This window comes from Polypterus senegalus, chromosome 3, assembly GCF_016835505.1.
Source record: "Polypterus senegalus isolate Bchr_013 chromosome 3, ASM1683550v1, whole genome shotgun sequence".
Taxonomy (NCBI): Eukaryota; Metazoa; Chordata; class Cladistia; order Polypteriformes; family Polypteridae; genus Polypterus; species Polypterus senegalus.
Window position 1 is genome coordinate 144,989,112 of NC_053156.1, and position 25,020 is coordinate 145,014,131.

The 25,020-nt window shown below is 36.4% G+C and overlaps 1 protein-coding gene and 1 long non-coding RNA gene across 3 annotated transcripts in view; one reads left to right on the top strand and one right to left on the bottom strand.

The window, feature by feature from the left end:
- The window catches only part of LOC120525601, a 106,858-nt gene that overhangs the window by 68,918 nt on the left and 12,920 nt on the right, over positions 1-25,020 (top strand). The gene's annotated exons all lie outside the window — the stretch shown is intronic.
- Positions 1-25,020, bottom strand: part of kiz (kizuna centrosomal protein) — a 134,447-nt gene that overhangs the window by 24,733 nt on the left and 84,694 nt on the right. For both annotated transcript variants that reach the window (XM_039748024.1, XM_039748023.1), the window contains 2 exons: positions 13,668-13,833; positions 6,166-6,228 (listed from right to left, as the gene is read on the bottom strand). In XM_039748024.1, coding sequence (XP_039603958.1) covers positions 6,166-6,228; positions 13,668-13,833 — 229 coding nt within the window. The remainder of the gene's footprint in view (positions 1-6,165; positions 6,229-13,667; positions 13,834-25,020) is intronic.

Below are 25,020 nucleotides of genomic sequence, written 5' to 3' on the forward strand. Positions count from 1 at the left end.
GCTGCAACATTACAGCCTATATCCTCCTGTAGATAACAAGCATACACACAAAACTTTATTTTAAAAACTCACTTTTGATGTGTTCATTTTTTGCAAAGTCACTGTTTTCTCCTAAATGCAATAACATTACTATGGCTGCAAAGAATTAAATGACAGTGTTCACCACAATTTAGAAATTTCAGTCCATAATGAAGTTCTACATATAGGTAAATATTAAAAGAAGCTGGAAGAAACTGTCGTTCACTTTACAGAAAAAAAAAAAAAATACAAAAAAACAGCAAACAGATCCAATTATGTAACATAATATTCTCATATATAAATATTTATGAGAATATTATACATCCATTATCCAACCAGCTATATCTTAAATATAGGGTCACGGGGGTCTGTTGGAGCCAATCCCAGCCAATACAGGGAGCAAGGCAGGAAACAGACCCCGGGCAGGGCACAGACACATACCAAGCACACGCTAGAAACAATTTAGAATCGCCAGTGCACCTAACCTGCATGTCTTTGGACTGTGGGAGGAAACCGGAGCACAAAGAGGAAACCCACGCAGACACGGGTAGAACATGGAAACTCCACGCAGGGAGGACCAGGGAAGCGAACCTGGGTCTCCTAACAGCAAGGCAGCAGCGCTACCCACTGCGCCACCATGCCGTCCTCAGAATATTATGTTATATATAAATATATACACTTAATACAATTAAAGCTTAATTAAATTTGGTATCAAGGGTCTATAGAGGCAATAATAACCATAAAAAGTTAGAAAATGTATACATGGCATAACATTCAGGTGCATTTGAGGTGTGTGTACTGTGGCCCTCAATGGACTGAGTTCAGTAGGCTGGAACCTTCTCAAAGCATTTAAGGGTGGGGGGAGCCAAAGTCTATCTCACAACGACTGGGCAAAAGGATGAAGACAAGCCTGGACAGGACTCTGTGCTTAATGCCTGCTTTATCTAATCATCAACAGTAAGGGCTCAGGGCATGGAAAAGAAAATATGACTCCACAAATTGCTTGAAGTGGAAACAAATAATGGCAGTACTGTCTGTTTTTGTCTGTTTCTTCATCATCATTATGATGCTTTTCAAGTTTTTCTTAAGCTTTACCCATCTGAGTTTTGTGGGGGTCCCTCTTGGAGTTTCAAACATACTGTTCTAAATACATTGTGAAGATGTTTCAGTGAAACAGCGTTTTATTGGATAGGCGGCCTATTAAAATCGGGACTGTTCATGTAACCTGGACATCTGGCCACCCTAGTAAATTATAGGGACAGTGAAATAATGAATCTTTATTATCTGCGGATAATGGAGCTGCAAGGTTGGTTTCGTGTAAGTTAAATAGTACTGACTGAATATTTGTTTGCCTTGTGCACAATGGCTTGCATGCAACAGGGTACATCATTCATATTAAGCTAACCCTTTGCTTTTCTTGCTTGCATTTTATATTTTTATGGTTATTAAGATTATTTAATTTACCTGTCATGACTTAAAGTAGTGGGAGGAGGGAGATGCAAGCAGAGGTTTCTGTGCACTGAGCTTGACTTGCCGTTAGAGGGTTGCTGTCCCACACGCTTGCTATTAGCCAGCAACAGTGAGTTCCTATCCTGCATATGCAGTCTCACTACTATTCCGTTAACTTGTATTGGGATCTTTTTGACATTTGTAACAGCTATCAAAGGTAAAAGAGGAGAATCTACAAAAAATACAAGCTGATGTAATGACTGTTGAGGCGAAATTGAAACAGTAAACTAATTTGTAGTTGAAGGCACATGAAATGTTTGTACGTTTTAAGATTGATAAGTTAAATTCACAAATGCTTTTCAAAACAAGATTTAAAAATTTTAAAACTGTGTATAGCACCATCTGTTCAAAATATTGCAAAGAAAGTTGAACTGTCTAGTCAAATTTCCCTGAAGAATAAGTGTGTCACATTTCAACAAAAACAGGTCTTGCGAACAGATGGACAGGCAAGGCTTTCACAACAGGTACTTTGCACATTGAATGCAAACATATATAAAAGGGACCAAAACAGGAAACAAGTCTGGACCGGGTGCCAGTTTATTACAGAATCCACTCACTTACACACCTACATGACGCCAATTTAGAGTAATGAATTGTTCGAACAAGTCTGAGATGTTTGAGTAAGCCTAGACAAAACAGAGGTATTTAGTGGGAAGAAGTGCACAATATTCCAAATGCACAATATTCCAACCCAGAATGCTGATCTGTGAAGCAGCAGCACTCAAAAAAACAAGACATCAAAGAAATAGGTCCAAGCAAAGAAAAATAAATAAATGATGCACAATTACATGCAATAGTTAATAGAGAAGTAGAGTCCTTATATATAGAATTATTTTATTTTTTTTAAGTCTCTAAAGATAAATCTGATGACAGGGTCAGATGGCTGGGGAGGACAGAAACAATAAAACCTCAGGTAAGCTGAAGAAATAAAATCTGCAGGGGTTCCAATGGCCAAAAGGCTGCACAGCCCCAACTGGGCATTCTACTTAACATAAATGTACTTAAGCTGTACCTTATTGTTTTTAGGCTTTATCATAGAGGATTGGGGTATCTACTTTTATTCAAACATCAGAGGTAGCTGCACAGTACTTTGTTCAGGTGGTACTGTACTATTGTGCTGCTCGAAAAAAAACTAGATCTGCTATAATTCCCTTCATATCTGTTGCTTGGAAAAGAATGAAAATATCTTTTGGTTATGTTTGTTCTGTAAATGAACACATTAGGCTAGTAATGCCTTCCTTGTTCTTCTTGTTGTTGAAAGACATCATTAGGGGGTTGTAACACTGATATCTGGGACCAAATGCACAATATTTCAATAAAGGAGAAGTATATGATTTGTTTTTAGGGTGGCAAATCACAGTAAAAAAATGGCAAAATAAAAATTGCACTTCTGTTAATGTTAGATTTTCCATGATTGTATCACAACATAGTAGATCTGTTTCTTATTACTAAAAAATAGCTTTGTGTAAGTCATTAAAGGTTAATCATATAGACAGGACTTTATTGCAAAATTTTAACTGAATGTATTCTTCCTGCAAATTACAAAATATATACTGGACCTGTTGAAAAGTATGCTTCACTTAAATTAAAGAGAAATGGGACTGACTTCATAAAACATGGTTCCTCTTGTAAAAGGATAACACATTGTTAGGGTTTCTAATTTTTCTACTGCAACATCTCTTGGCTCCTTTAAATTGAAGATAACTATTTTAAATACTATAGTTACTATATTATTATTTTATTGCGTTAAGTTTTGAGAAGAGAGAGAGAAGTCATATTGTACTATACTGTATTTAAAAAATAATGCTTACAATCTCATTTTAGGCCAAATCAGGTTAACAGAGAAAACAATGTTGATCAGAGTGCAAAACCATTGCAGGGCTCATTGCCTCATTCATAAACCCACATGGGGTCACCTTAGAATTGCCAGTTTTACCTAATATGTGTCTTGGGTAATGAAGGAGAAAAGAAGGAGTACCTTACAAACTTCACATGGACAATGACCAATTGTGGCTTCTGAACCCAAGATGCCGGTTTAGTGAGGGTAACAGTATTAATCACTTCCTCACCAGCTTGTCCCACCATACAAAAGAACATATTAAAACTTTAGATGAGAACAGGCCATTTGCCAAATATACCTTACCAATTTTTATTAGCATAAAACAATTTTAAGTGAAAATATGAAGGTCTTTGTGGTGCCCATGGAGCAACACTGTTTGGTAACTGTAGGTACATGGAATATGTTATCTATAGGAAGATATATTATTATATATATATACAGTATGTACAAGTTTTAAAACCATCTATCATGCTTCCTTCTTATTTTTGACTAAACTGTTTAACTTATTTCAATCTTTCCTCAGTGCAGTAAAGATACAATAAAGTTATTCATAAAAGCAGAAACAAACTTTGCACACAATATTCTGTGAGAAGATGAGGAAAATACAGTACACATTTTAAAACATCCTTCAGTTGCAGCCCATACACCATAATAAAGAAATATCCATAGCCTTTTCAAATGATTCAAGTCTAGTTGTAAAAAGCCTCCACTGTAGTAGGATTCCCACCTCTTTTTCACAATATATTATAATTTTAACTACTAAATCTACTTTTTTTCAATTCCATGCAACATCAGATGTCATTATCAAAAACTGCATGATGTTTAAATATAAGGATAGCATACTGGTAATACGTTGGTTCAGTCTTGTTTACATTATTTTAAATTATCTGTATTTTGTGATTTAAAGTACAGTACAGTAATATTGTCTCACTGTCATTTTATTAATATGTTGGAAAAATGTTTCAATAAACTAAGTGATAAAGCATTACACATTTGTGCCTATTTCCCATTAAACATTATTCAGTACAAGTTCCAACTTGTGTACAAAATTGGTTTGAATGAAACTTGTTTGTAACCAGAGTCACACCTGTACATAATATTCTTTTGGACTAAGTTAGTTTTCTATGTTTGTTATAATTTGTATATATAAAACTATGTAGAATGTCAGTTCTGCTGTTTCATATTCTAGTTTAAAAATACAGTTACATGTTAGCTGTGTTGCTGTATTTGCTTTTTCCCTCCTGGATATTACTTTCCATAAAAATGTACAACATTTTCTGAATTGGTTTGTCTTTCTATTGATGTTCAGTAATACTTCCATCTAGTGCAATATTTTAACTCTTGCTGGACTAAAGACAACTATGAAAGTCTGCTAAAGCCAAGACTAATTTATCATGAATTAGTAAAGGAAACATTTGTAGCAGTTACCAGCTGTTGCTACAAGTACAATGTAAGGAGATACCATAGACTTCCCTGAAGTCTTAACATTCTAATGCACTAGTATAAAAAAGTCTGTGTGTACTGACACAAATATGGCAATTAGTTATCATGTGCATTCATCCCCTGCATTGTCCCAGCCAAGTGTCTCATCTTGTTTGCATATACCTGGGCAGAAGAACATGAAAGTGGGTGTGTAAGGAAAGCTTTTATACTTAGCTTAAGAAGCATCAAAATGCATTTGTAATTATAATGCATTTGGAACTACATTAAACAGAGGTAGATCAAAGTGGTAGTTTGGAATAGGTTTGGCATACTTAGTCCTTGATGTGAAAAAGATAATAAGGATGCAGGTTAATGACATTAAAATTCAAATGTTTCAGTCTATTTGTACTGAAAGTTAACTAGACATTTAGTATTATTTTAATTTATTTGTTTTTAAACTGTTATTAGCTATTGCCATGCCTCTGTGGCTGACACATCTGAAATGAATGATGCTTTGGCTACATCAAGTACATAGGTTTTGAAAGATTTGTTGAATTTATGACATAAAAATGCTAGAGATAATAACACATACCAGGCTCTAACCTAAAGTAAATGATCTAAAAGAAAAAATAAAATTGGAGAAAACAGATTGGGTATCTCTACAGCACTACATCAGATAACGGTAAACATAAAAAAATATTACAGCAAAATCTAGTATTTTTCCAATATGGGTTTAGTAAATTAATTTATTAAAATGTTACCATTTAGAATCCTATTATTAGCAGTAATATACATTAACACTTTTAGTTTAGTTATCTATTGCTCATTTACTCTTCTGTAAGAAGACCTTAAAGATTTCTTTGGGTCTTCATAACACTTATAATAAATCAGTAGATAGGTTATTCATCTCTGTGCAGTGTGACACATTGAAATAATCGTAAAATTACTTGTTAATATGAAGGATTCTCTGGTCTTATATTAAATATGCAATATCAAGACAAATGTGTCTCAGTTAAACCACTTCAGACCACTACAAAGTGAAGTTTTGTTAGTAGGTTACATTGCAGAGATGAATAAACACTTTATTGATGCTCTGTAAGTGTTAAGAATACCCAAAGAAGTGCAAGTTAAGGTCTTGTTATAGAAGAGTAAATGAGTAATATATATTTTTGCAGCACCTAAAGTGTTACCTAATAATTTAAAAGTTATTTTACATCTATATATATATTATTTTAAAATTATTAATGCTACTGCTATGATTCTAAAAAAGGCAACATTTTATTTTTTGTAGGTAGGCAGACACAGACAGACAGACAGACAGTCAGACAGACACTCATCTGTTTTACACCTTTCAGGCACTATGTTCTATTTATTACCTCTAATAGGGACACTTTCAATGAAGAGTTCATCCTTGCTTTCTTCATAATCATTTTGCTGCCCTGTAAAATAAAATGGTCTGTTGCTTTAATCAAAACTTATATTTTTGCAAACCTTTGTGTAAAATAGCTACGTAAAAATGCTTTTGTTTTCTTAGAATTTTGCTGTAATACTCTCACATTAAACAGGATATAATGTTCTGTTAATATTTTAAATTATTTTTGAGAGTATATTAAAACTATTATAATGGGTTTCTAACTGACCTTTTCCTTAAAATTTAAAACTTTTCCTATACATAAAAACAAACTGCTGCTTATTTTTTATTGATTTGTTGCCTAATTCAACTTTATTTTCATAAGGTAAATATTTATTTCTTGTATGAATAAATTGCCCAATATCATTACTTGTATAACCTGCGCTGGTGAAAAAATTTTTGCCAAGCAAGCAAGTCCAATGAGAAAAAATTATTAAAAAGGCTCAAGAAATGATCGAAATAATTAAAACAATATATAACCAAGTAATGCCATTAACTGAATTTGTGTTACAGTATATATTAAAAATCTATCACTTCCTAAATATACATAAAAACAAAAGATAACACTGAAATATCTCTCTATTACAAAAAAAAATCCCGTGGGAGGGAATGACTAGGAGACAATACGTGATCTTCACGTTAAGATCACGGATGACAAATAAAATATCCCGTGAGACGAAATATCGCAGGAATATAGAACATGAGATTCTTGCAAGACACGCCCTGCTTACAAGCAATATCAGAGCACAGCCAGCAAAAAGAATCAGTAGTGTAAAGGGAAGCAGCACACACAGATACAGGTGTCTCAGTGCATATAAAGCATGTAAAGGACAATATGTTATAAATGAAACGTCGATGATTAAAAGATCGCATTAGCGCAAGCAAAAGGAAATTAATCATCAAGACCAGGTGTAATTGAAAAACTAGCAGGATAAAGCGAGGTCAGAAATAAAAGGCAAAGAGCAGAAAACAAAGTCTTTTCGCATCATTCAATGCACAAAACGTAGATTTACACAATAATGGAACAACCGCTATGAGAATCTGTGGTCCCGCAACGACAAGTTTAATTTCAAAGAAAACACAATTCGGGCAGGTGTAGATATATGATCACGGAGAAGCAAGCACAATGTGAGCAGCACAGACACGAAGTGGCAAAAAGGTGAGCGGCAGTTCAGGCTTTAAAATGATTGAAGGGCAGCGCAACAGCAGCTGCCCCCCACCAACGTGAGCAGTGTTATATGTCAGGCAAGAAAGAGATTTAAACACACCCGGGGCAGGAAATAAAAGACAATTATTGTTTTTACAACGTCACGCGAGACAAGGCAGTGAGCCATCATTTAAAACAAGTCCACAGACATCTAACCTAGGAGTTGTTGGATTGCAGCAGCAGCGCCGAACAAGCAGCATTAAACATATTTGCCGAGAAAGAGATGTAACAATGCACGGGCCGGAAATAAAGGATAAGTATTGTTTTTACAAAAGTTTTTTAAAGTACAAGTGAAAATAATGCATATGTAACAATTCCCATGAAAATAACAATTGGGGTGGGCAAGCGAAACGAGCAGGGGGCAGAGCCCCCTAGTATTCTTAAAAACAAAATATAGTGAAATTATAAGAAAACAGTCTAATGATTGGTATTTACTGTACATTCAAGGGTGAAACTTTATATTTATTACTAGCAAAATACCCGCACTTCGCAGTGGAGAAGTAGTGTGTTAAACAAGTTATGAAAAAGAAAAGGAAACATTTTAAAAATAACGTAACATGATTGTCAATGTAATTGTTTTGTGACTGTTATGACTGTTGCTGTCATTAAGGATTTGATTATCGTTATTTCTTTCAATCAGGTTCGTATTTGGAGGATGTGTTGTGTTCAAGTTACATTCCGTGTTTGTCAACCGTTGTAAAGATAACAGGTTTTATTCATCGAAGTGTTCACTACCCAAATCGATACTCATGAATCTAAGATGTTTAACAGGCATTCCCGGTATTAAGTTGTGGATTTGCCTGCGAATGTTTAGCAGCAGAGTGTCTATGAACTTAATTTAAACTTAAGCTTTACACCTGGCTTTCCTATTGATATGTCTGCAAAGGCTTGATCAGCTTCAGAGGGTTGTTCCTTTCTTACTGCATCAATAAACAGCTCGTCTTCCTCTTTATCTAAAACATCACACACTGCATGCATGGGTTTACCTCTTCCAGTCCTGCAAACTTTAGCGAAGTGGTTCAATTTACCACATTTTTTACACTGTCTTCCTTTACCTGGACATTGACTTTTTCCACCGTGTGCTTTGTTTCCGCAGAAGCTGCACTTATGAATATGCTTGTATGCGTCACTCACTTCATATTCTTTTGTTGCCTTCTCAATTGTGTAATGCGTTTTTTGTTCAGCGCTCTTTGGAGCTCTTGCTTGTTGTCTGCATACTCCGTTCACAGTCACTTCACATGAGCCGCTCAGAGTACATGCATCAAAGGTTCTCAGCTGTGCTTGTGCTATCTCGTGCGATCTTGCGATGTCCACGGCTTTATTTAATGTTAGCTCAGACCCAGCACTTAAATGTTTCTCTCGCACTTTTTCTGAGTTTGTGCCAAACACTATTCTATCCCTGACCATCTCATTTTTGTTTGCATAAGCACAGTCCTTCACCAGCAATTTTAACTCCGTTACAAAGTGATCAAAAGTCTCGTTTATACCTTGCGTCTTCTCACTAAACTTGTATCTCACGAATATCGTATTCATCTTAGGCATGACAAACGCCTCGTAGTGGCGGCGTGTCTATTGGATTCCTGCTGACGGACGGCCTTATATGGGCAGGCACTCAATTACGTGGGAGGCGTGGGTATGGGGGACACAATATAGGAAGGCAGCGAACTATGTGGGAGGCGTGGTGATGGGTGATGCAACTCCGCCTCACATGGCGACTGAGCTGCAGGCTATGGCCGTATATATGTACGTAAGTAGGATTCAGTTACGACCGCGTAGAAATTTGAAATGAAACCTGCCCAACTTTTGTAAGTAAGCTGTAAAGAATGAGCCTGCCAAATTTCAGCCTTCTACCTACACGGGAAGTTGGAGAATTAGTGATGAGTGAGTGAGTCAGTCAGTCAGTCAGTCAGTGAGGGTTTTGCCTTTTATTAGTATAGATTTCTTATTAGTTGGTACCTACTCATATGGCAAAAAAGTATAAATGACTAAAATACTTATCTGCATATAATTTTTGATAAATATGTAAAATATAAACACAAACTAAGTGAAAGGGATTATATAAAAAAGTTTTATATTTCAAATTTTTTTTTAAATTGTCTATGTTTGAATTAAACAATACTTTCCCTGCTGTTCAATCTCATCCACAGGGCCACTTTTTATCAGTAACTAACATCCAAATAAACTTTTCAAAAACAAACAAAAAAAATTAACATGGCCACAACTAAATTTACTTGTTTAATTAGTAAACTGGATCTTTTCAGACTGATATAGTAGAACGTTATATATACAATGGATTCAGAAAGTACCCAGACCACTTCACTTTCTGCACGCGATATTGCGTTGTAGATTTAATTTCAAATAGATACATGTGCCATTTGCCCATTAACCTGCATGTAATAACCCATAATGGCAAAGTGAAAACAAGCTTTCATAAAGGACTGCAAAATTCTTAAAAATTAAAAACTGCAACATTTTATTCAAATAAGTATTCATACCCTTAATTCAGTACTTTTCAAAAGCCCTTTTGACAGCAGTTACAGCTTTGGAGTGTTCTTGGGTAAGTACAAACATTGCACAACTAGATTTGATCAGTTTATTTAGTTCTTCCTGGCAGATTCTCTCAAGTTCCATTAGACTAGATTTGAAGCAACTGTAAACTGTCATCTTCCAATTGTTCTGTAGGGATTAAGTGTGGGCTGTAGATGGGCCACTCAGGGACAGTCAGAGACCTGTCACAAAGCCACTACAGTTTTGCCTTGGCTGTATGCTTTAGGTCCTTGTCGTGCTTAAAGGTGAAATATGGCACCACTCTGAGATCACATGCACTCTGGAGCAGGTTTTCTTGAAGGATGTCTCTGTATTTGGCTGCATTTGTCCTTCCTTCAAATCTGAAAAGTTTCCCAGTCCCTACAGCGGAGAAGCACACCAATAGCATGAGGCTGCCACAACTATGTTTCAGTGTAGGGATGATATGAGGCAGTTTCTGTTTTTAGCCAGATATGGTACTTGGAGTTCTAAAGAGTTAGTTTTTTATCTCTTCAAACCAGAGAATATTTCTCCCCATGCTTTCAGTGTCCTTTAAATGCCATTTGGCAAACTCCAAGTGGGCTATAATATACCTTTTACTGAAGAATGCCTTCCATCTAGTCACTGTCCAATAAACACTTGAGTAATGGAGTGCTGCTGAGAAAGTCATCCTTCTGACAGGTCTTCTCATCTTATCCGAGAACGTCTGAAGCTTTCTTCAAGTGACCATTGCTTTTTTCCTTCCTGACCACTGGGTTCTTCTTCTCTGCCAAGGCTCTTCTTGTCAGGTTATTTAGAAATCTGGATGATTCCAAACTTCTTCTGTTTCACAATGGCCTCTTTGTTTGTCCTGACATGCAGTGTGATGTGTCTAGCCGTATATACACAGGTGTGTTCAATTATGTCAAATCAATTCAATTTTCCACAGGTGGACTCCAATTAAGTTACAGACACATCTCAAGTATAACTAAAGCAAACAGGATGCACCTGATCACAATCTGGAGTCCCACCGCAAAGGGTCCGATTATTTACATGAACAAGAAATTTCAGTTGTTGATTTTTAACACTAGAATCCCGCCAGCATGGCACTGCCGGATCTAAACACTAGCATGGAGAGTTGCTTGCGTACTGAAGTGACTTTAGCTGCAAGAGGAAGTCTCATTTTACTTATGGTGCCAAGCAGAGTTGTGTTGCACTGCAGCCGTGTATTAGCCAGCGAAAGCGCAGTGAAGAAGCTTTCTGTTGTTACGGTTCTATCTTTGTCCACTCACTATGCGGAGCGCCCAGGTTCAAACCCATAACCTTTTGGTTATAAGGCAGTAGTTCTTACCTCTGTACCATCCAAGAATACATACAACTTTCTGTCGATTGACATTTGAGCTTGGGTTTTTAACTCATTAACAGCAACATGTAAATTGATTTTTTTTTTACTTTTTTATATATTCTTGAATAAAAGTTCAAATTTATTTGATATTTGGACTAAAGTCTTCACATATTATACACTTCATGTCATTATTAGTATAACATGGAAAAAGTTTCTGCTTTAAGTATATATGCAGTATTCCTTGCCTCGCATTTCCTTTCATCCTACACTTACACAGATCTTTGTATACACGGAACAAACATGAAATGCATGTGCTCCAAATAACAATATATTATTTACTCTATACAACTCCAGGCACCTCACATGCAGATAAAGTGCTTTGAGCTGGGAGAACTTTTTGACTGAGATCAGCTGCGGCGGTGGGGGGATGAGTTAGCAGGCTGCTTGTGCTGATTGACACGAAGGAATTTAAGGTAGCCCGGGATAACAAGTTTTTTCATAGACTTCAGAGATTCTAACGTTAATAAATCTGCAACTTCTTTCTAAAAACATGTCATTCATTATGGTTTATTATGTGTAGATAGATGAGTAAAACTGGCAGATTTATTTAGTTAAAACTAGGGGGCTCCTCCCCCTGCTCGTCCACCCCAATTGTTATTTTCATGGGAATTGTTACATATGCATTATTTTCACTTGTACTTTAAAAACTTTTGTAAAAACAATACTTGTCCTTTATTTCCAGCCCCGTGCATGGTTACATCTCTTTCTCGCTACACATATAATGCTGCTTGTGTTGTCATGCGGCTAAACGCACGCTAAGGTTATGCCGTCGAATCATCTGCTGTCTTTTTGCTGAGTGCGAGCTGCCTGTTCTGCTTGTTTCATGTTGTTGTTTTAAGAGCTGGGAGCACACGATGCTTGTCTGCCAAATGCAATCCAACAACTGCTAGGTTAGATGTCCGTGGACTTCTTTTAAATGATGGCTTCTCTCTCGTCACTGCCTTGTCTCGTGTGACGTTGTAAAAACAATAATTGTCTTTTATTTCCTGCCCCGGGAGTGGTTAAATCTCTTTCTTGCAGGACATCTAACACTGCTCACGTTGGTGGGGTGGGGGGCAGCTAATGTTGCACTGCCCTTCAATCATTTTAAAGCCTGTACAGCCGCTCTCCTTTTTGCCACTTCGTGTCTGTGCTGCTCACATTGTGCTCGCTTCTCTGTGATCATATATCTACACCTGACCGAATTGTGTTTTCTTTGAAATTAAACTTGTCGTTGCTTTAACTGTTGTGGGACCACAGATTCTCATAGCGTATGTTCCATTATTGTGTAAATCTAACGTTTTGTGCATTGAATGATGCGAAAAGACTTTGTTTTCTGCTCTTTGCCTTTTATTTCTGACCTCGCTTTATCCTGCTATTTTTTCAATTACACCTGGTCTTGATGATTAATTTCCTTTTGTTTGCACTAATGCGATCTTTTAATCGTCGACGTTTCATTTATAACATATTGTCCTTTATATGATTTATATGCACTGAGACACCTGTATCTGTGTGTGCTGCTTCCCTTTACACTACTGATTCTTTTTGCTGGCTGTGCTCTGATATTGCTTGTAAGCAGGGTGTGTCTTGCCAGAATCTCATGTTCTATATTCCTGCGATCTTTCGTCTCATGGGTCGGTTATTTGTCATCCGTGATCTTAACGTGAAGATCACGTATCGTCTCCTAGTCATTCCCTCCCACAGGATTTTTTTTTATAATATAGAGATATGCAGAAAGTGAAAAAATCCACTGTGTATAGTATATTTATATATGATTGGACACACATACATACTGTATGTTACATAGTTAAAATATTACAAGATGCATAAAATGTACATAATCTTTACAGAGATTCCTTAAAATTCTTGATAATTTAAAATTATACATCTTAAATATTTTAAAAAGACTTGCCTATTACACAAGGGATTTTCCAAGTAATGGTTATGACGGTACAGTACGTCAGTGTTATTCAGATCATTACCATAATGCTTTCACTGCTCTTTGCTCTATCAGCGTTAGTAATAAATCATTAAAAGTGACTAGATTACCGGCAATAAACAAAATATACAATAATTAAAAATTCTTTAGGAATACAGAGTAATAGAAAACCGTTTTTAGTTTAGATTACCATTGGTACTGATAAAGTGCACCAAATGTTAAAGCAGCTGTCAGAATATAAAACGTCTTTAAACGCAACTATAAAAAACACAATTAGAACTGTTTAACGCCAGCATTTTTCATCTGTGGCCTTTAATGTCTCTCTTCCATCTCTATGTCATTACCCTGGAGAATAATGAAGTACAATGAAAATGTATTTGTTCTAACATCAGCCAGAACTTGCAACAATAATTACCTTGCAACAATAATTACCTTGTTTCCCAATGACTGTACTGTAGAGCCATTGAGCAGGTTTTGCTTGTTTTATTTCACCACTGTCATTGAGCACTGATGGCAAACTACAGGATGATTCACTGCTTGCAACAGAAAGGCTTCTTTCACCCACTTCTAGAAAAAGCATCTTTAGCAATTCTTTAGCCTTGAACAAAAGCAAAACTTGTCAATTAAATGTTTTAATTCTTGAAACAAAACACTTTAAATGAAGCAGAATATTTTCTTTATTCTCTAGTAAGCTAAGTGCATTGTTAAAGATATTTAGATTCTTAGGTATCTATTAAACACTAGAAAAAAAAATGTCACTGTTTAAATAACAAAGAAAACATTTATTTTCCCTTGATATTTCTCATTTATGATTTTTACAGTTGAGGCTACCTTATTGTAAGAAAACAGTTTTGATACAGAAAAAATCTTTTATAGATAAAGTAATATTTTGTGATTTAAAAATGTTAAACCCAAACAAACAAAACTGTAATAAAATCAATTATTTTATGAAACACAATTTTGACTTTCACATATTTAGTAAAGATCCAATTAATTTTACCATGAGTGCATCTCAGGTACCACTCCTGAATTTTTCATAGTGGTTTTACTGGGGTGAGATTTAATGACTGGTTTAGTCCAGCAAATGGTTCACATCCAAGTTTTCTTTAAACATCCTTGTCAATGTAAGTGAGATGTCAGGTCTGGGCCATGGTATCCAAAGTAATGAACTATTAAGCCTGACTGGCATGTTTATACACAACCATAAACAAGGTAAATGCATTCAACACACCTGTGTAGACGTTTCTGCTATTAATATAACTAGTACCCACAATTTACACTAACATTGCTTTATTTTGTCTTTTAACTGCACATAGTACCTTTAAAAGTGTGTAGGAACATTTGGCATTTATTACTATGAATCACTGGTCTAAATACAGCATAATACAATTATCTTACAAAATATTTTAAATTACAAAACTCATGATTCTTAGATGCATGAGAATGATCAGAAAACTCCCATTTACTGGTCACTACCAGGTGACAACTCTAGTATCAGAGTCACTACCAGGTGACAACTCAAAAAAGCTCTGAAATCCCACATAGAATTCTAGCCAGTACCTGAGGTGTGAAACACACTTCAAAACAGCAGACCATTACACAATATTATATACAAAGTCAACTTAGATCAATTCATATCTGGCAATTTACCATGTCTTCTCTGCAGCTACAAAAACTGGCATCCATTGGGAAAATCAATACAGAAAAATTCACAAAAAACACTTTAATTATTAATCCTCTTTTTGGTCTTAATACTAACAGATTGACCATACTGAACATAAAAATTAAAGACATTTTATTTTCAAAGAGGAATACCTGGGCCCCAAATAATGAAAATACAGCTGAATTGATAAATAAGCAAACAAGTCAACAGGCAATTACATGTAAAGTATTATTACATATTAGAAGCCTAAAGTATATGTAACAGCTGGTTCGTCCAAAAAATCTGAGATTTGATGCTATTAAAATTAATACAGTACATTATTCTTCTGTTTTTCTGAATGCTTTTTATTAGTCCACGTTTACAAGGAGCATCTACTTAATATAGTTTGATTCACTGACCAAAACCACTTATTACAAAAATTCTAATTTGCAAATTAACAGTGGACAGAATTCCAATTCTCTGCAGAACACACTCACTTACACAACCATTTTTACAAACATTAGGCCTAGTTCAAACAGCAGGTTAGTATTTAAAATGTGGGGCAGGATTTAAATATTGATGCTATGGGGAAGGAGTGCTAAATATTGTGCCACCATACTAGAAAAAGTATAAATATGAAAATATACAAAGTTCTATTTTTATGAATATCAGATTGCACATTATATAAAAGAATTATTAATTAACAAAATAATATAAAATAATATTTCCATTTTATATTCACCTGACTGTTAACAGAAGTCCCAAAACATACATAAAATTGGCCTGTGAAATTTTCAAAATGGCACTCTGGCTAGAATCAAATACTTGACCGTACTTTCTCATTTAAGAGTTAATATTAATTCCTCATAAACCATATTTTATCATTAAGTCACTAACCAAAGATGTTACCAGAAAGTACATTTTTTCTTTATACATCTCACTAGGATGTTAAATTATTTTTATTTTATGTTGCATTTGTATGCAGTACAATATTTTTAATAACCAATATAGAAGTGCTCTTACCCAGAAACATGCAAAAAAGGCCAAAGTAGTAGAAAAAGGTATATTTATTGTACAAATCACAAACATTGGGAACAGATGAAAAAATAAGTTTAAATTAATTAAAAGTAAAATAATTCCTGTCTGGCCCTTTCTATACTGATAAGTATCCTTGTCTGGCATGTGGGATGACTCTCCCACTTATTCACGACAAAATACTGTCATATAACAAAGCACTTCTCATTTTACCTTTCACTTTCTGACTTTCTCCCATCACCCCCCATCCACAACATTCTGCGGTAGGGGTGCGAGATATACCAGGAAAAACAATTTTTAAAAATGTACAGTGCCAGCATTTCATTAATATAGGAAACAGAAGTAGATAGTAATTTTCAAGCACCTTGCGCTCCATCATTTCTTAGCATGATGGCAACCGTTAACCACTCAACCAAGCCCTTCAATGAAATAAATGTATTACATCTAACTTGATTCAGCAAAGGGGGCCCTATCCTAGAACATGTACAGTGGTGTGAAAAACTATTTGCCCCCTTCCTGATTTCTTATTCTTTTGCATGTTTGTCACACAAAATGTTTCTGATCATCAAACACATTTAACCATTAGTCAAATATAACACAAGTAAACACAAAATGCAGTTTTTAAATGATGGTTTTTATTACTTAGGGAGAAAAAAAATCCAAACCTACATGGCCCTGTGTGAAAAAGTAATTGCCCCCTGAACCTAATAACTGGTTGGGCCACCCTTAGCAGCAATAACTGCAATCAAGCATTTGCGATAACTTGCAATGAGTCTTTTACAGCGCTCTGGAGGAATTTTGGCCCACTCATCTTTGCAGAATTTTTGTAATTCAGCTTTATTTGAGGGTTTTCTAGCATGAACCGCCTTTTTAAGGTCATGCCATAGCATCTCAATTGGATTCAGGTCAGGACTTTGACTAGGCCATTCCAAAGTCTTCATTTTGTTTTTCTTCAGCCATTCAGAGGTGGATTTGCTGGTGTGTTTTGGGTCATTGTCCTGTTGCAGCACCCAAGATCGCTTCAGCTTGAATTGACGAACAGATGGCCTGTCATTCTCCTTCAAGATTTTTTGGTAGACAGTAGAACTCATGGTTCCATCTATCACAGCAAGCCTTCCAGGTCCTGAAGCAGCAAAACAACCCCAGACCATCACACTACCACCACCATATTTTACTGTTGGTATGATGTTCTTTTTCTGAAATGCTGTGTTCCTTTTACGCCAGATGTAATGGGACATTTGCCTTCCAAAAGTTCAACTTTTGTCTCATCAGTCCACAAGGTATTTTCCCAAAAGTCTTGGCAATCATTGAGATGTTTCTTAGCAAAATTGAGACAAGCCCTAATGTTCTTTTTGCTTAACAGTGGTTTGCGTCTTGGAAATCTGCCATGCAGGCCGTTTTTGCCCAGTCTCTTTCTTATGGTGGAGTCGTGAACACTGACCTTAATTGAGGCAAGTGAGGCCTGCAGTTCTTTAGACGTTGTCCTGGGGTCTTTTGTGACCTCTCGGATGAGTCGTCTCTGCGCTCTTGGTCACCACTGTTCCATGTCTTTGCCATTTGTGGATAATGGCTCTCACTGTGGTTCGCTGGAGTCCCAAAACTTTAGAAATGGCTTTATAACCTTTACCAGACTGATAGATCTCAATTACTTCTGTTCTCATTTGTTCCTGAATTTCTTTGGATCTTGGCATGATGTCTAGCTTTTGAGGTGCTTTTGGTCTACTTCTCTGTGTCAGGCAGCTCCTATTTAAGTGATTTCTTGATTGAAACAGGTGTGGCAGTAATCAGGCCTGGGGGTGGCTACGGGAAATTGAACTCAGGTGTGATACACCACAGTTAGGTTATTTTTAACAAGGGGCAATTACTTTTTCACACAGGGCCATGTAGGTTTGGATTTTTTTTCTCCCTAAATAATAAAAACCATCATTTAAAAACTGCATTTTGTGTTTACTTGTGTTATATTTGACTAATGGTTAAATGTGTTTGATGATCAGAAACATTTTGTGTGACAAACATGCAAAAGAATAAGAAATCAGGAAGGGGGCAAATAGTTTTTCACACCACTGTATATTATTATAAATGCTCTTGATTCCGAAGGGGACCCACCCTTAACCTCTGCCTGCTCTATGTATTAATTTGTAGAGAGCGGCAAGGCACAATAGAGGCATGCGTTAGTGCAAAGGGGCTGCTTTGGGCAAGGAGGTGGGGATTTACGTTTTAGAATTCTGTTTATGTGGCAAATTAATATTGGTATGAGTTCAGAAATGCTGGTTTTGATACTGAAGTCAGGATGCTAGTACCCATTTAACACTACTCTGCACTTTTAAAGCCATGCCCTTTCATTTTCCTGAGATTCAAGTATCTGTGCCTGATCACTTATTGAATCCAGTGGCAAAGAAACTGCTATATACCATAAATAGGTTATCAAAAACACCTTGTGGATGTCCGGAGGCTTTCTCCTCAAAATTACCCTTGTTGGGCACAGGAATCCCTGTGCTGCAAGTCCAAATGCTCTTGATAAGGTCCAGATAGCCTTGTGAACCAGGGTGGTTGATGCCAAGGAGACTTCTGTTTGTCTTTTGCCAATAATTCTTCTCTGTACCCTAAACAGGACAAACTGCCCTTAGGCTCTTTTCTACACTGTCATGATATGCTAAGTTTTAACCAGTGCTGGATTAGAGGGCATTGCTATACACTATTCCATTTTTCCATGGCCCTCTTCTTCCTGCAATTCTTTTGTTCATCTGGATGTCTAAAACTATATACTCTCATACAAACTGTACAGTCATATGAAAAAGTTTGGGAACCCCTGTCAGCCTGCATAATAATTTACGCTACTTTCAACAAAAAAAGATAACAGTGGTATGTCTTTCATTTCCTAGGAACATCTGAGTACTGGGGTGTTTTCCGAACAAAGCTTTTTAGTGAAGCAGTATTTAGCTGTATGAAATTAAATCAAATGTGAAAAACTGGCTGTGCAAAAATGTGGGTCCCCTTGTAATTTTGCTGATTTGAATGCATGTAACTGCTCAATACTGATTACTTGCAACAACAAATTGATTGGATTAGCTTGTTAAGCCTTGAACTTCATAGTCAAGTGTGTTCAATCATGAGAAAAGGTATTTAAGGTGGTCAATTGCAAGTTGTGCTTCTCTTTGACTTTCCTCTGAAGACTGACAGCATGGGATCCTCAAAGCAACTCTCAAAAGATCTGAAAACAAAGATTGTTCAGTATCATGGTTTAGGGGAAGGCTACAAAAAGCTATCTCGGAGGTTTAAACGGTCAGTTTCAACTGTAAGGAATGCAATCAGGAAATGGATGGTCTCAGGCACAGTTGCTGTTAAACCCAGGTCTGGCAGTATTTTTGTTTTATCTTTGGCTGAGCTTTCAAAGTAGCAACTTCCTCTTAATATATGACATGCATTATGGAAACAGTAGTATTTCAGCAGTGACATTAAGTTTATTGGATTAACAGAAAATATGCATCATAACAAAATTAGACAGGTGCATACATTTGGGCACCCCAACAGAAATATTACATCAACACTTAGTTGAGCCTCCTTTTGCAAATATAACAGCCTCTAGACGCCTCCTATAGCCTTTGATGAGTGTCTGGATTCTGGATGCAAGTATTTTTGGTCATTCTTCCATACAAAATCTCTCCAGTTCAGATACATTTGATGGCTGCCAAGCATGGACAGCCTGCTTCAAATCATAAATGATATTCAAGTCAGGGGACTGTGATGGCCATTCCAGAACATTGTCCTTCTCCCTCTCCATGGATGCCTTTGTAGATTTCGAACTGTGTTTTGGGTAACTGTCTTGGTGGAATATCCAACCCCTGCGTAACTTCAACTTTGTAACTGATGCTTGAAAATTATCCTGAATAATTTGTTAATACTGGGTTGAATTCATCTGACTCTCGACTTTAACAAGGGCCACAGTCCCTGAACTAGCTACACAGCCCCAGAGCATGATGGAACCTCTACCAAATTTGACAGTAGGTAGAAGATGTTTTTCTTGGAATGCGGTGTTCTTCTTCTGCCATGCAAAGCGCTTTTTGTTATGACCAAATAACTCAATTTTTGTCTCATCAGTCCAAAGCACTTTGTTCCAAAATGAATGTCTAAATGAGCATTTGCATACAACAAGCGACTCTGTTAGTGGCGTGAGTGCAGAAAGGGCTTCTTTCTCATCACCCTGCCATGCAGATGTTCTTTGTACAAATTGCACTGAATTGTAGAACGATGTACAGAAACACCGTCTGCAGCAAGATGTTTTTGCAGGTCTTTGGAGGTGATCTGTGGGTTGTCAGTAACCATCCTCACAATGCGGTGCATATGCTGCTCCTGTATTTTTCTTGGCCTGCCAGACCTGGGTTTAACAGCAACTGTACCTGTGGCTTTCCATTTACTGATTTTTCCATTTTCTGATTACATTCCTTACAGATGAAACTGACAGTTTTAACCTCTGAGATAGCTTTTTGTAGCCTTCCCCTAAACCATGATACTGAACAATCTTTGTTTTCAGATCTTTTGAGAGTTGCTTCATCAAAGACTATAGGAGGCATCTAGAAGCTGTTATATTTGTAAAAGGAGGCTCAGCTAAGTGTTGATGTAATATTTCTGTTAGGGTGCCCAAATGTATGCACCTGTCTAATTTTGTTATGATGCATATTGCATATTTTCTGTTAATCCAATAAACTTAATGTCACTGCAGAAATACTACTGTTTCCATAATGCATGTCATATATTAAGAGGAAGTTGCTACTTTGAAAGCTTAGCCAATGATAAAACAAAAATACTGCCAGACCTGGGTTTAACAGCAACTGTGCCTGAGACCATCCATTTTCTGATTGCATTCCTTACAGTTGAAACTGACAGTTTAAACCACCGAGATAGCTTTTTGTAGCCTTCCCCTAAACCATGATACTGAACAATCTTTGTTTTCAAATCTTTTGAGAGTTGCTTTGAGGATCCCATGCTGTCACTCTTCAGAGGAGAATCAAAGGGAAGCACAACTTGCAATTGACCACCTTAAATACCTTTCCTCATGATTGGACACACCTTTCTATGAAGTTCAAGGCTTAACAAGCTGATCCAACCAATTTGGTGTTGCAAGTAATCAGATTTGAGCAGTTACATGCATTCAAATCAGCAAAATTACAAGGGTACCCACATTTTTGCACAGCCAGTTTTTCATATTTGATTTAATTTCATACAGCTAAATACTGCTTCACTAAAAAGCTTTGTTCGGAAAACACCCCAGTACTCAGATGTTACTAGGAAATAAAAGACATACTACTGTTATCTTTTTTATTCAGAGTAAATTATTATGCAGGCTGAGAGGAGTTCCCAAACTTTTTCATATGACTGTATTCTCTACAAGTTTGAGCTATGAGGTAGGGTGGCATTCAAGAAGCCATTCTAAAATAAAGGAATACCCAAGTCATATATATATATATATATATATATATATATATATATATATATATATATAGCAAAAATATACATTCAGTCCTATAGATCCATGTGTGAAAAGGTCTGATGAGAACAAGGTAGTATATTTGTCTTAATTCCAAAAGTTATATTTGCCACAAAGCCAAAACGGCTAAACATTTAAAGAACCTAATGTCAAACATAGGGTGGCAGCACCCTGCTATGGGATTGTTTATTTTCAGAGGGGACAGTGACTCAAGCCAACACAGAAAGGAAAATCAATAGCTCTAAATATCAAGATATTCAGTGTAAAACCAGCTACAATACCCCTGCTGTAAAGCAGAACTGAAAGAAGAATTTACATTTCAACATGAAAATAATCAGAAAAACACAGTTATCTCATCCTAGAAATGTTTAAGAAAATCAATGTCTTGGAGTGGCTCAGCCCAAACATTGATCTCAATGAAAATGGGCTATACAAAAAGACATGGCCTTCACAATTTGACTAAAAATAAAGTTGCCTGTAAAAATAATAAAACTTCAATATCCTGGTGTGCAATCTCAGCAGACTGCCATAATCAAGGAAATGGTCTCTTTGCTAAGCATTGGTTAAAGAGTGTAGACACTTACGTAACAAGAGCATTCAGTTTATTTTTTTTCCCCAAAAAATAACCACTTGCCTTCATTTAAAACAGTCCTGGTTGCAAGATCTCATTAAAGGGGACACAAATTCTCTTTGATGAAGACACCAGAATCTTTAAGAGCAAGTCTCTATCTATTTACCTCTCTATAAAGTAAACAGTATATAAAATAAATGAAACAACAGATTTGCAGAGCAATGAATGCTTCCTTTCAATATAGTTCAATGTTCTAAAGATGGACTATGTATATACTGTATCCTGGAATAGATACACGCACATACTTTCACTTTATAATGGCAAATAACTGACGCCTATTTTGAAGATTGTTTTATTTTTTTTTTTTAAAGAATTTGTGAATGTTAAACACACAAGATTGGTGGGTGTTTTACAGGAGTCACAATGAAGACACTGGGGAGTAGAGGGAGAAAATGACACAATATTTAATAGAATTTCTATTTCCTTTTGTAAAGGAAAAATGGCAACTGGTGACCAACAACAATATTACTTCAGGCTGATCATTAATTCTGTCCCTTCTGGTCAATCATGATAGCCAATCAGAAGGATGAAGAGAAGTTATTAATACACTGCCAGATTTTCATGGGAAACTAGTATAACATCAACTCTGAAACATCATAAAAGACTTGACCAAAGTGACCAGGTGCCGCCCGAGTACCCCAAACTATAGACACTCCAACACTGAATGACTAAGGCCTTGGTCTCCACCATTCTGAACTGTACTAGACTGGACCAGAGGGGAATGTTGTTTGACTGTGTTTTGAGTCTCTGTGTGCCTCTCTCTCCCCATATTTCTCACTGTGAGTTGGTTTTGGTAAATAAGCACTTCAGTGCTTAAAATCGACCAGTAATGTGATAGTTGTTTCTGGCTGTCTTGTTTTGTCAGGAAAATATTTTAAACAGGCCTCGTTTTCATCTATTCATGGCAAAATATAGTATTCTTAAAGCCTGCATTTGATGGGAGACTGACCTAAAAATCAATAACGATGAGAGAGAAAAATGCTAACTAGTCATCCTGGGAAACAAAGGACTTCTGAATTGTCTGTTACTGGGCAGACGCTAAATGCTCACAATCCATGTTAAGTGTGCTTAGTGAGAAAACTGTTGTCAAAAGGTGTGGTTGTGCAGTGTGATGCAGTTGCCCTAGCAAATCCTGACATTACTCCAAAAAGCTACAAGTGGGGGAGGGTCACTCTTTCAGCAAAGCTGATTGATGCGGTGCTGCTAATGAACAGTTCTTATGTAACTTGTGTTTTTTTTTCTAAATAAAACAGCTGCCTAATCTTTTTAAAAGAGAACAGTGGAACAATGACTACATGAAGAATACTAGGAATGTGGTTGTTTCAATAAACAGAAAACCATCCAGAAGTTTGAAACTTCAAGGGTCTATTTTTGTGATTGAAAATGATTCACTGTATTGAATGGCTGTTCACCAGGGCTAAACCATCTTTTGTTTGTTCCCTGCATTTACAGTACCTTCATGAAATGTTCATGCTGGTGGGAAACCTAAGGGAGGGTGCAGAAAAAACATTTCAGCATGTTACACCAACTTTTTTGGCCCAACGTAGATGAAGAGGTTAATAAGCACTACTCTATATCCTGCCCATAGTGTCAACTGTATCAAATACCTAACTACCAAGAAGCTTCCTGAATGCCTCTGCATATAATCAATGTCTTGTCCAAGCAAACATGCATGGACATAATCAGTCCAATCTTGAAGTTTTAAATACATTTTAGAAATTGCAGATTATGCTACCTGTTATGTGGAAGCTCTCCTACTTACAGTGGGCAATATGAAAAATATTGCCTGGTAATGTTCCTTTTAAGGACCCGGTTGGCATGAGCCTAAGTCTTCATTCATTATTGAATCCACCTAATCTACCATAGACTAACCCAACAGAATCTAAAGCAAGGCAGAAATTAAATCCAGAGATACAAAAGATACTTCTCAGAAACAATAACAAAAATACAGAAAATAAGAACAAAAATAATAGTATGGGCTGCACCACCAAAGAAAAGCATTTTGCCACTTCAGAAAAAGCTAGCAAAACAAAAAAATGCTGAAGCTTACCAGTTTTCATATATTTTATGTGAAATGGACACGCTTCTGATTTTCAAACCTCATATCTCTAACCAACTGCTGCTCTGTGCTCAAACTTCACATCCATCACAAAAAGCAAAAGCTTGCTTTCTTCCTCATTAAATAACATGAAACATAAACAAAGTATCAAGTTAGCTCCTACATAACTAATCCATAGTCCACTATATGCAAGTTTCATTTTTTTTTTTTAATAAAAAAATAACTCCGCCAAGGCTGGTCCCAATCTCATGCTGCAAAAAGAGAAGGGGTTGGCATCGGGCAAGCAAATAGGCCCTGTAAACATTTTTTAAATTGCTACAGAAACAACTAATGCACATCAAAAATCTGAATTCCCAACATGGTAGGGTAGCCCTTAAATTGATGATGGTACTGGAGCATACTAGTAACGGTGCCTATCACCTGATGCTCAGCCGACAATATGTGGAAAATTACCAAACAAAAGGTCCAGAAGATGAACATCTTTCACCATCACTGTTTACACTGGATACTCAGCACCTTACTCGGATCATACTACCAGTGAAGAGTTCCAAGAGATCCTGCAACAGAGTGGGTTAAGGAAGTTACAAGATCTTGTCACAGAATGCCAAATGCGACTGGCCGGACACATTCTGCATCTCTCCGCCGACTGCATAGCAAAAACTACAATGTACTAGACATCACACAAATGCAGGTGGAAAGTGGGCAGAACAATAAAGACATTGCATACAATGTTCCAAGAACATCTCCAGTCAGTCCGTATAAAATTGGAAGACACTGAATAAGTAGCATCAGATCAAATCTGATAGCATGCATTAGTTGCCCAATGAGCCAATCGACTCTGGAGGAGTTATGTCCAAGTAATGATTACTATACACATGAATAATTAATAAATGGCAGTGTTTAACATACAATTTTATATGTTTTTTAATGTGC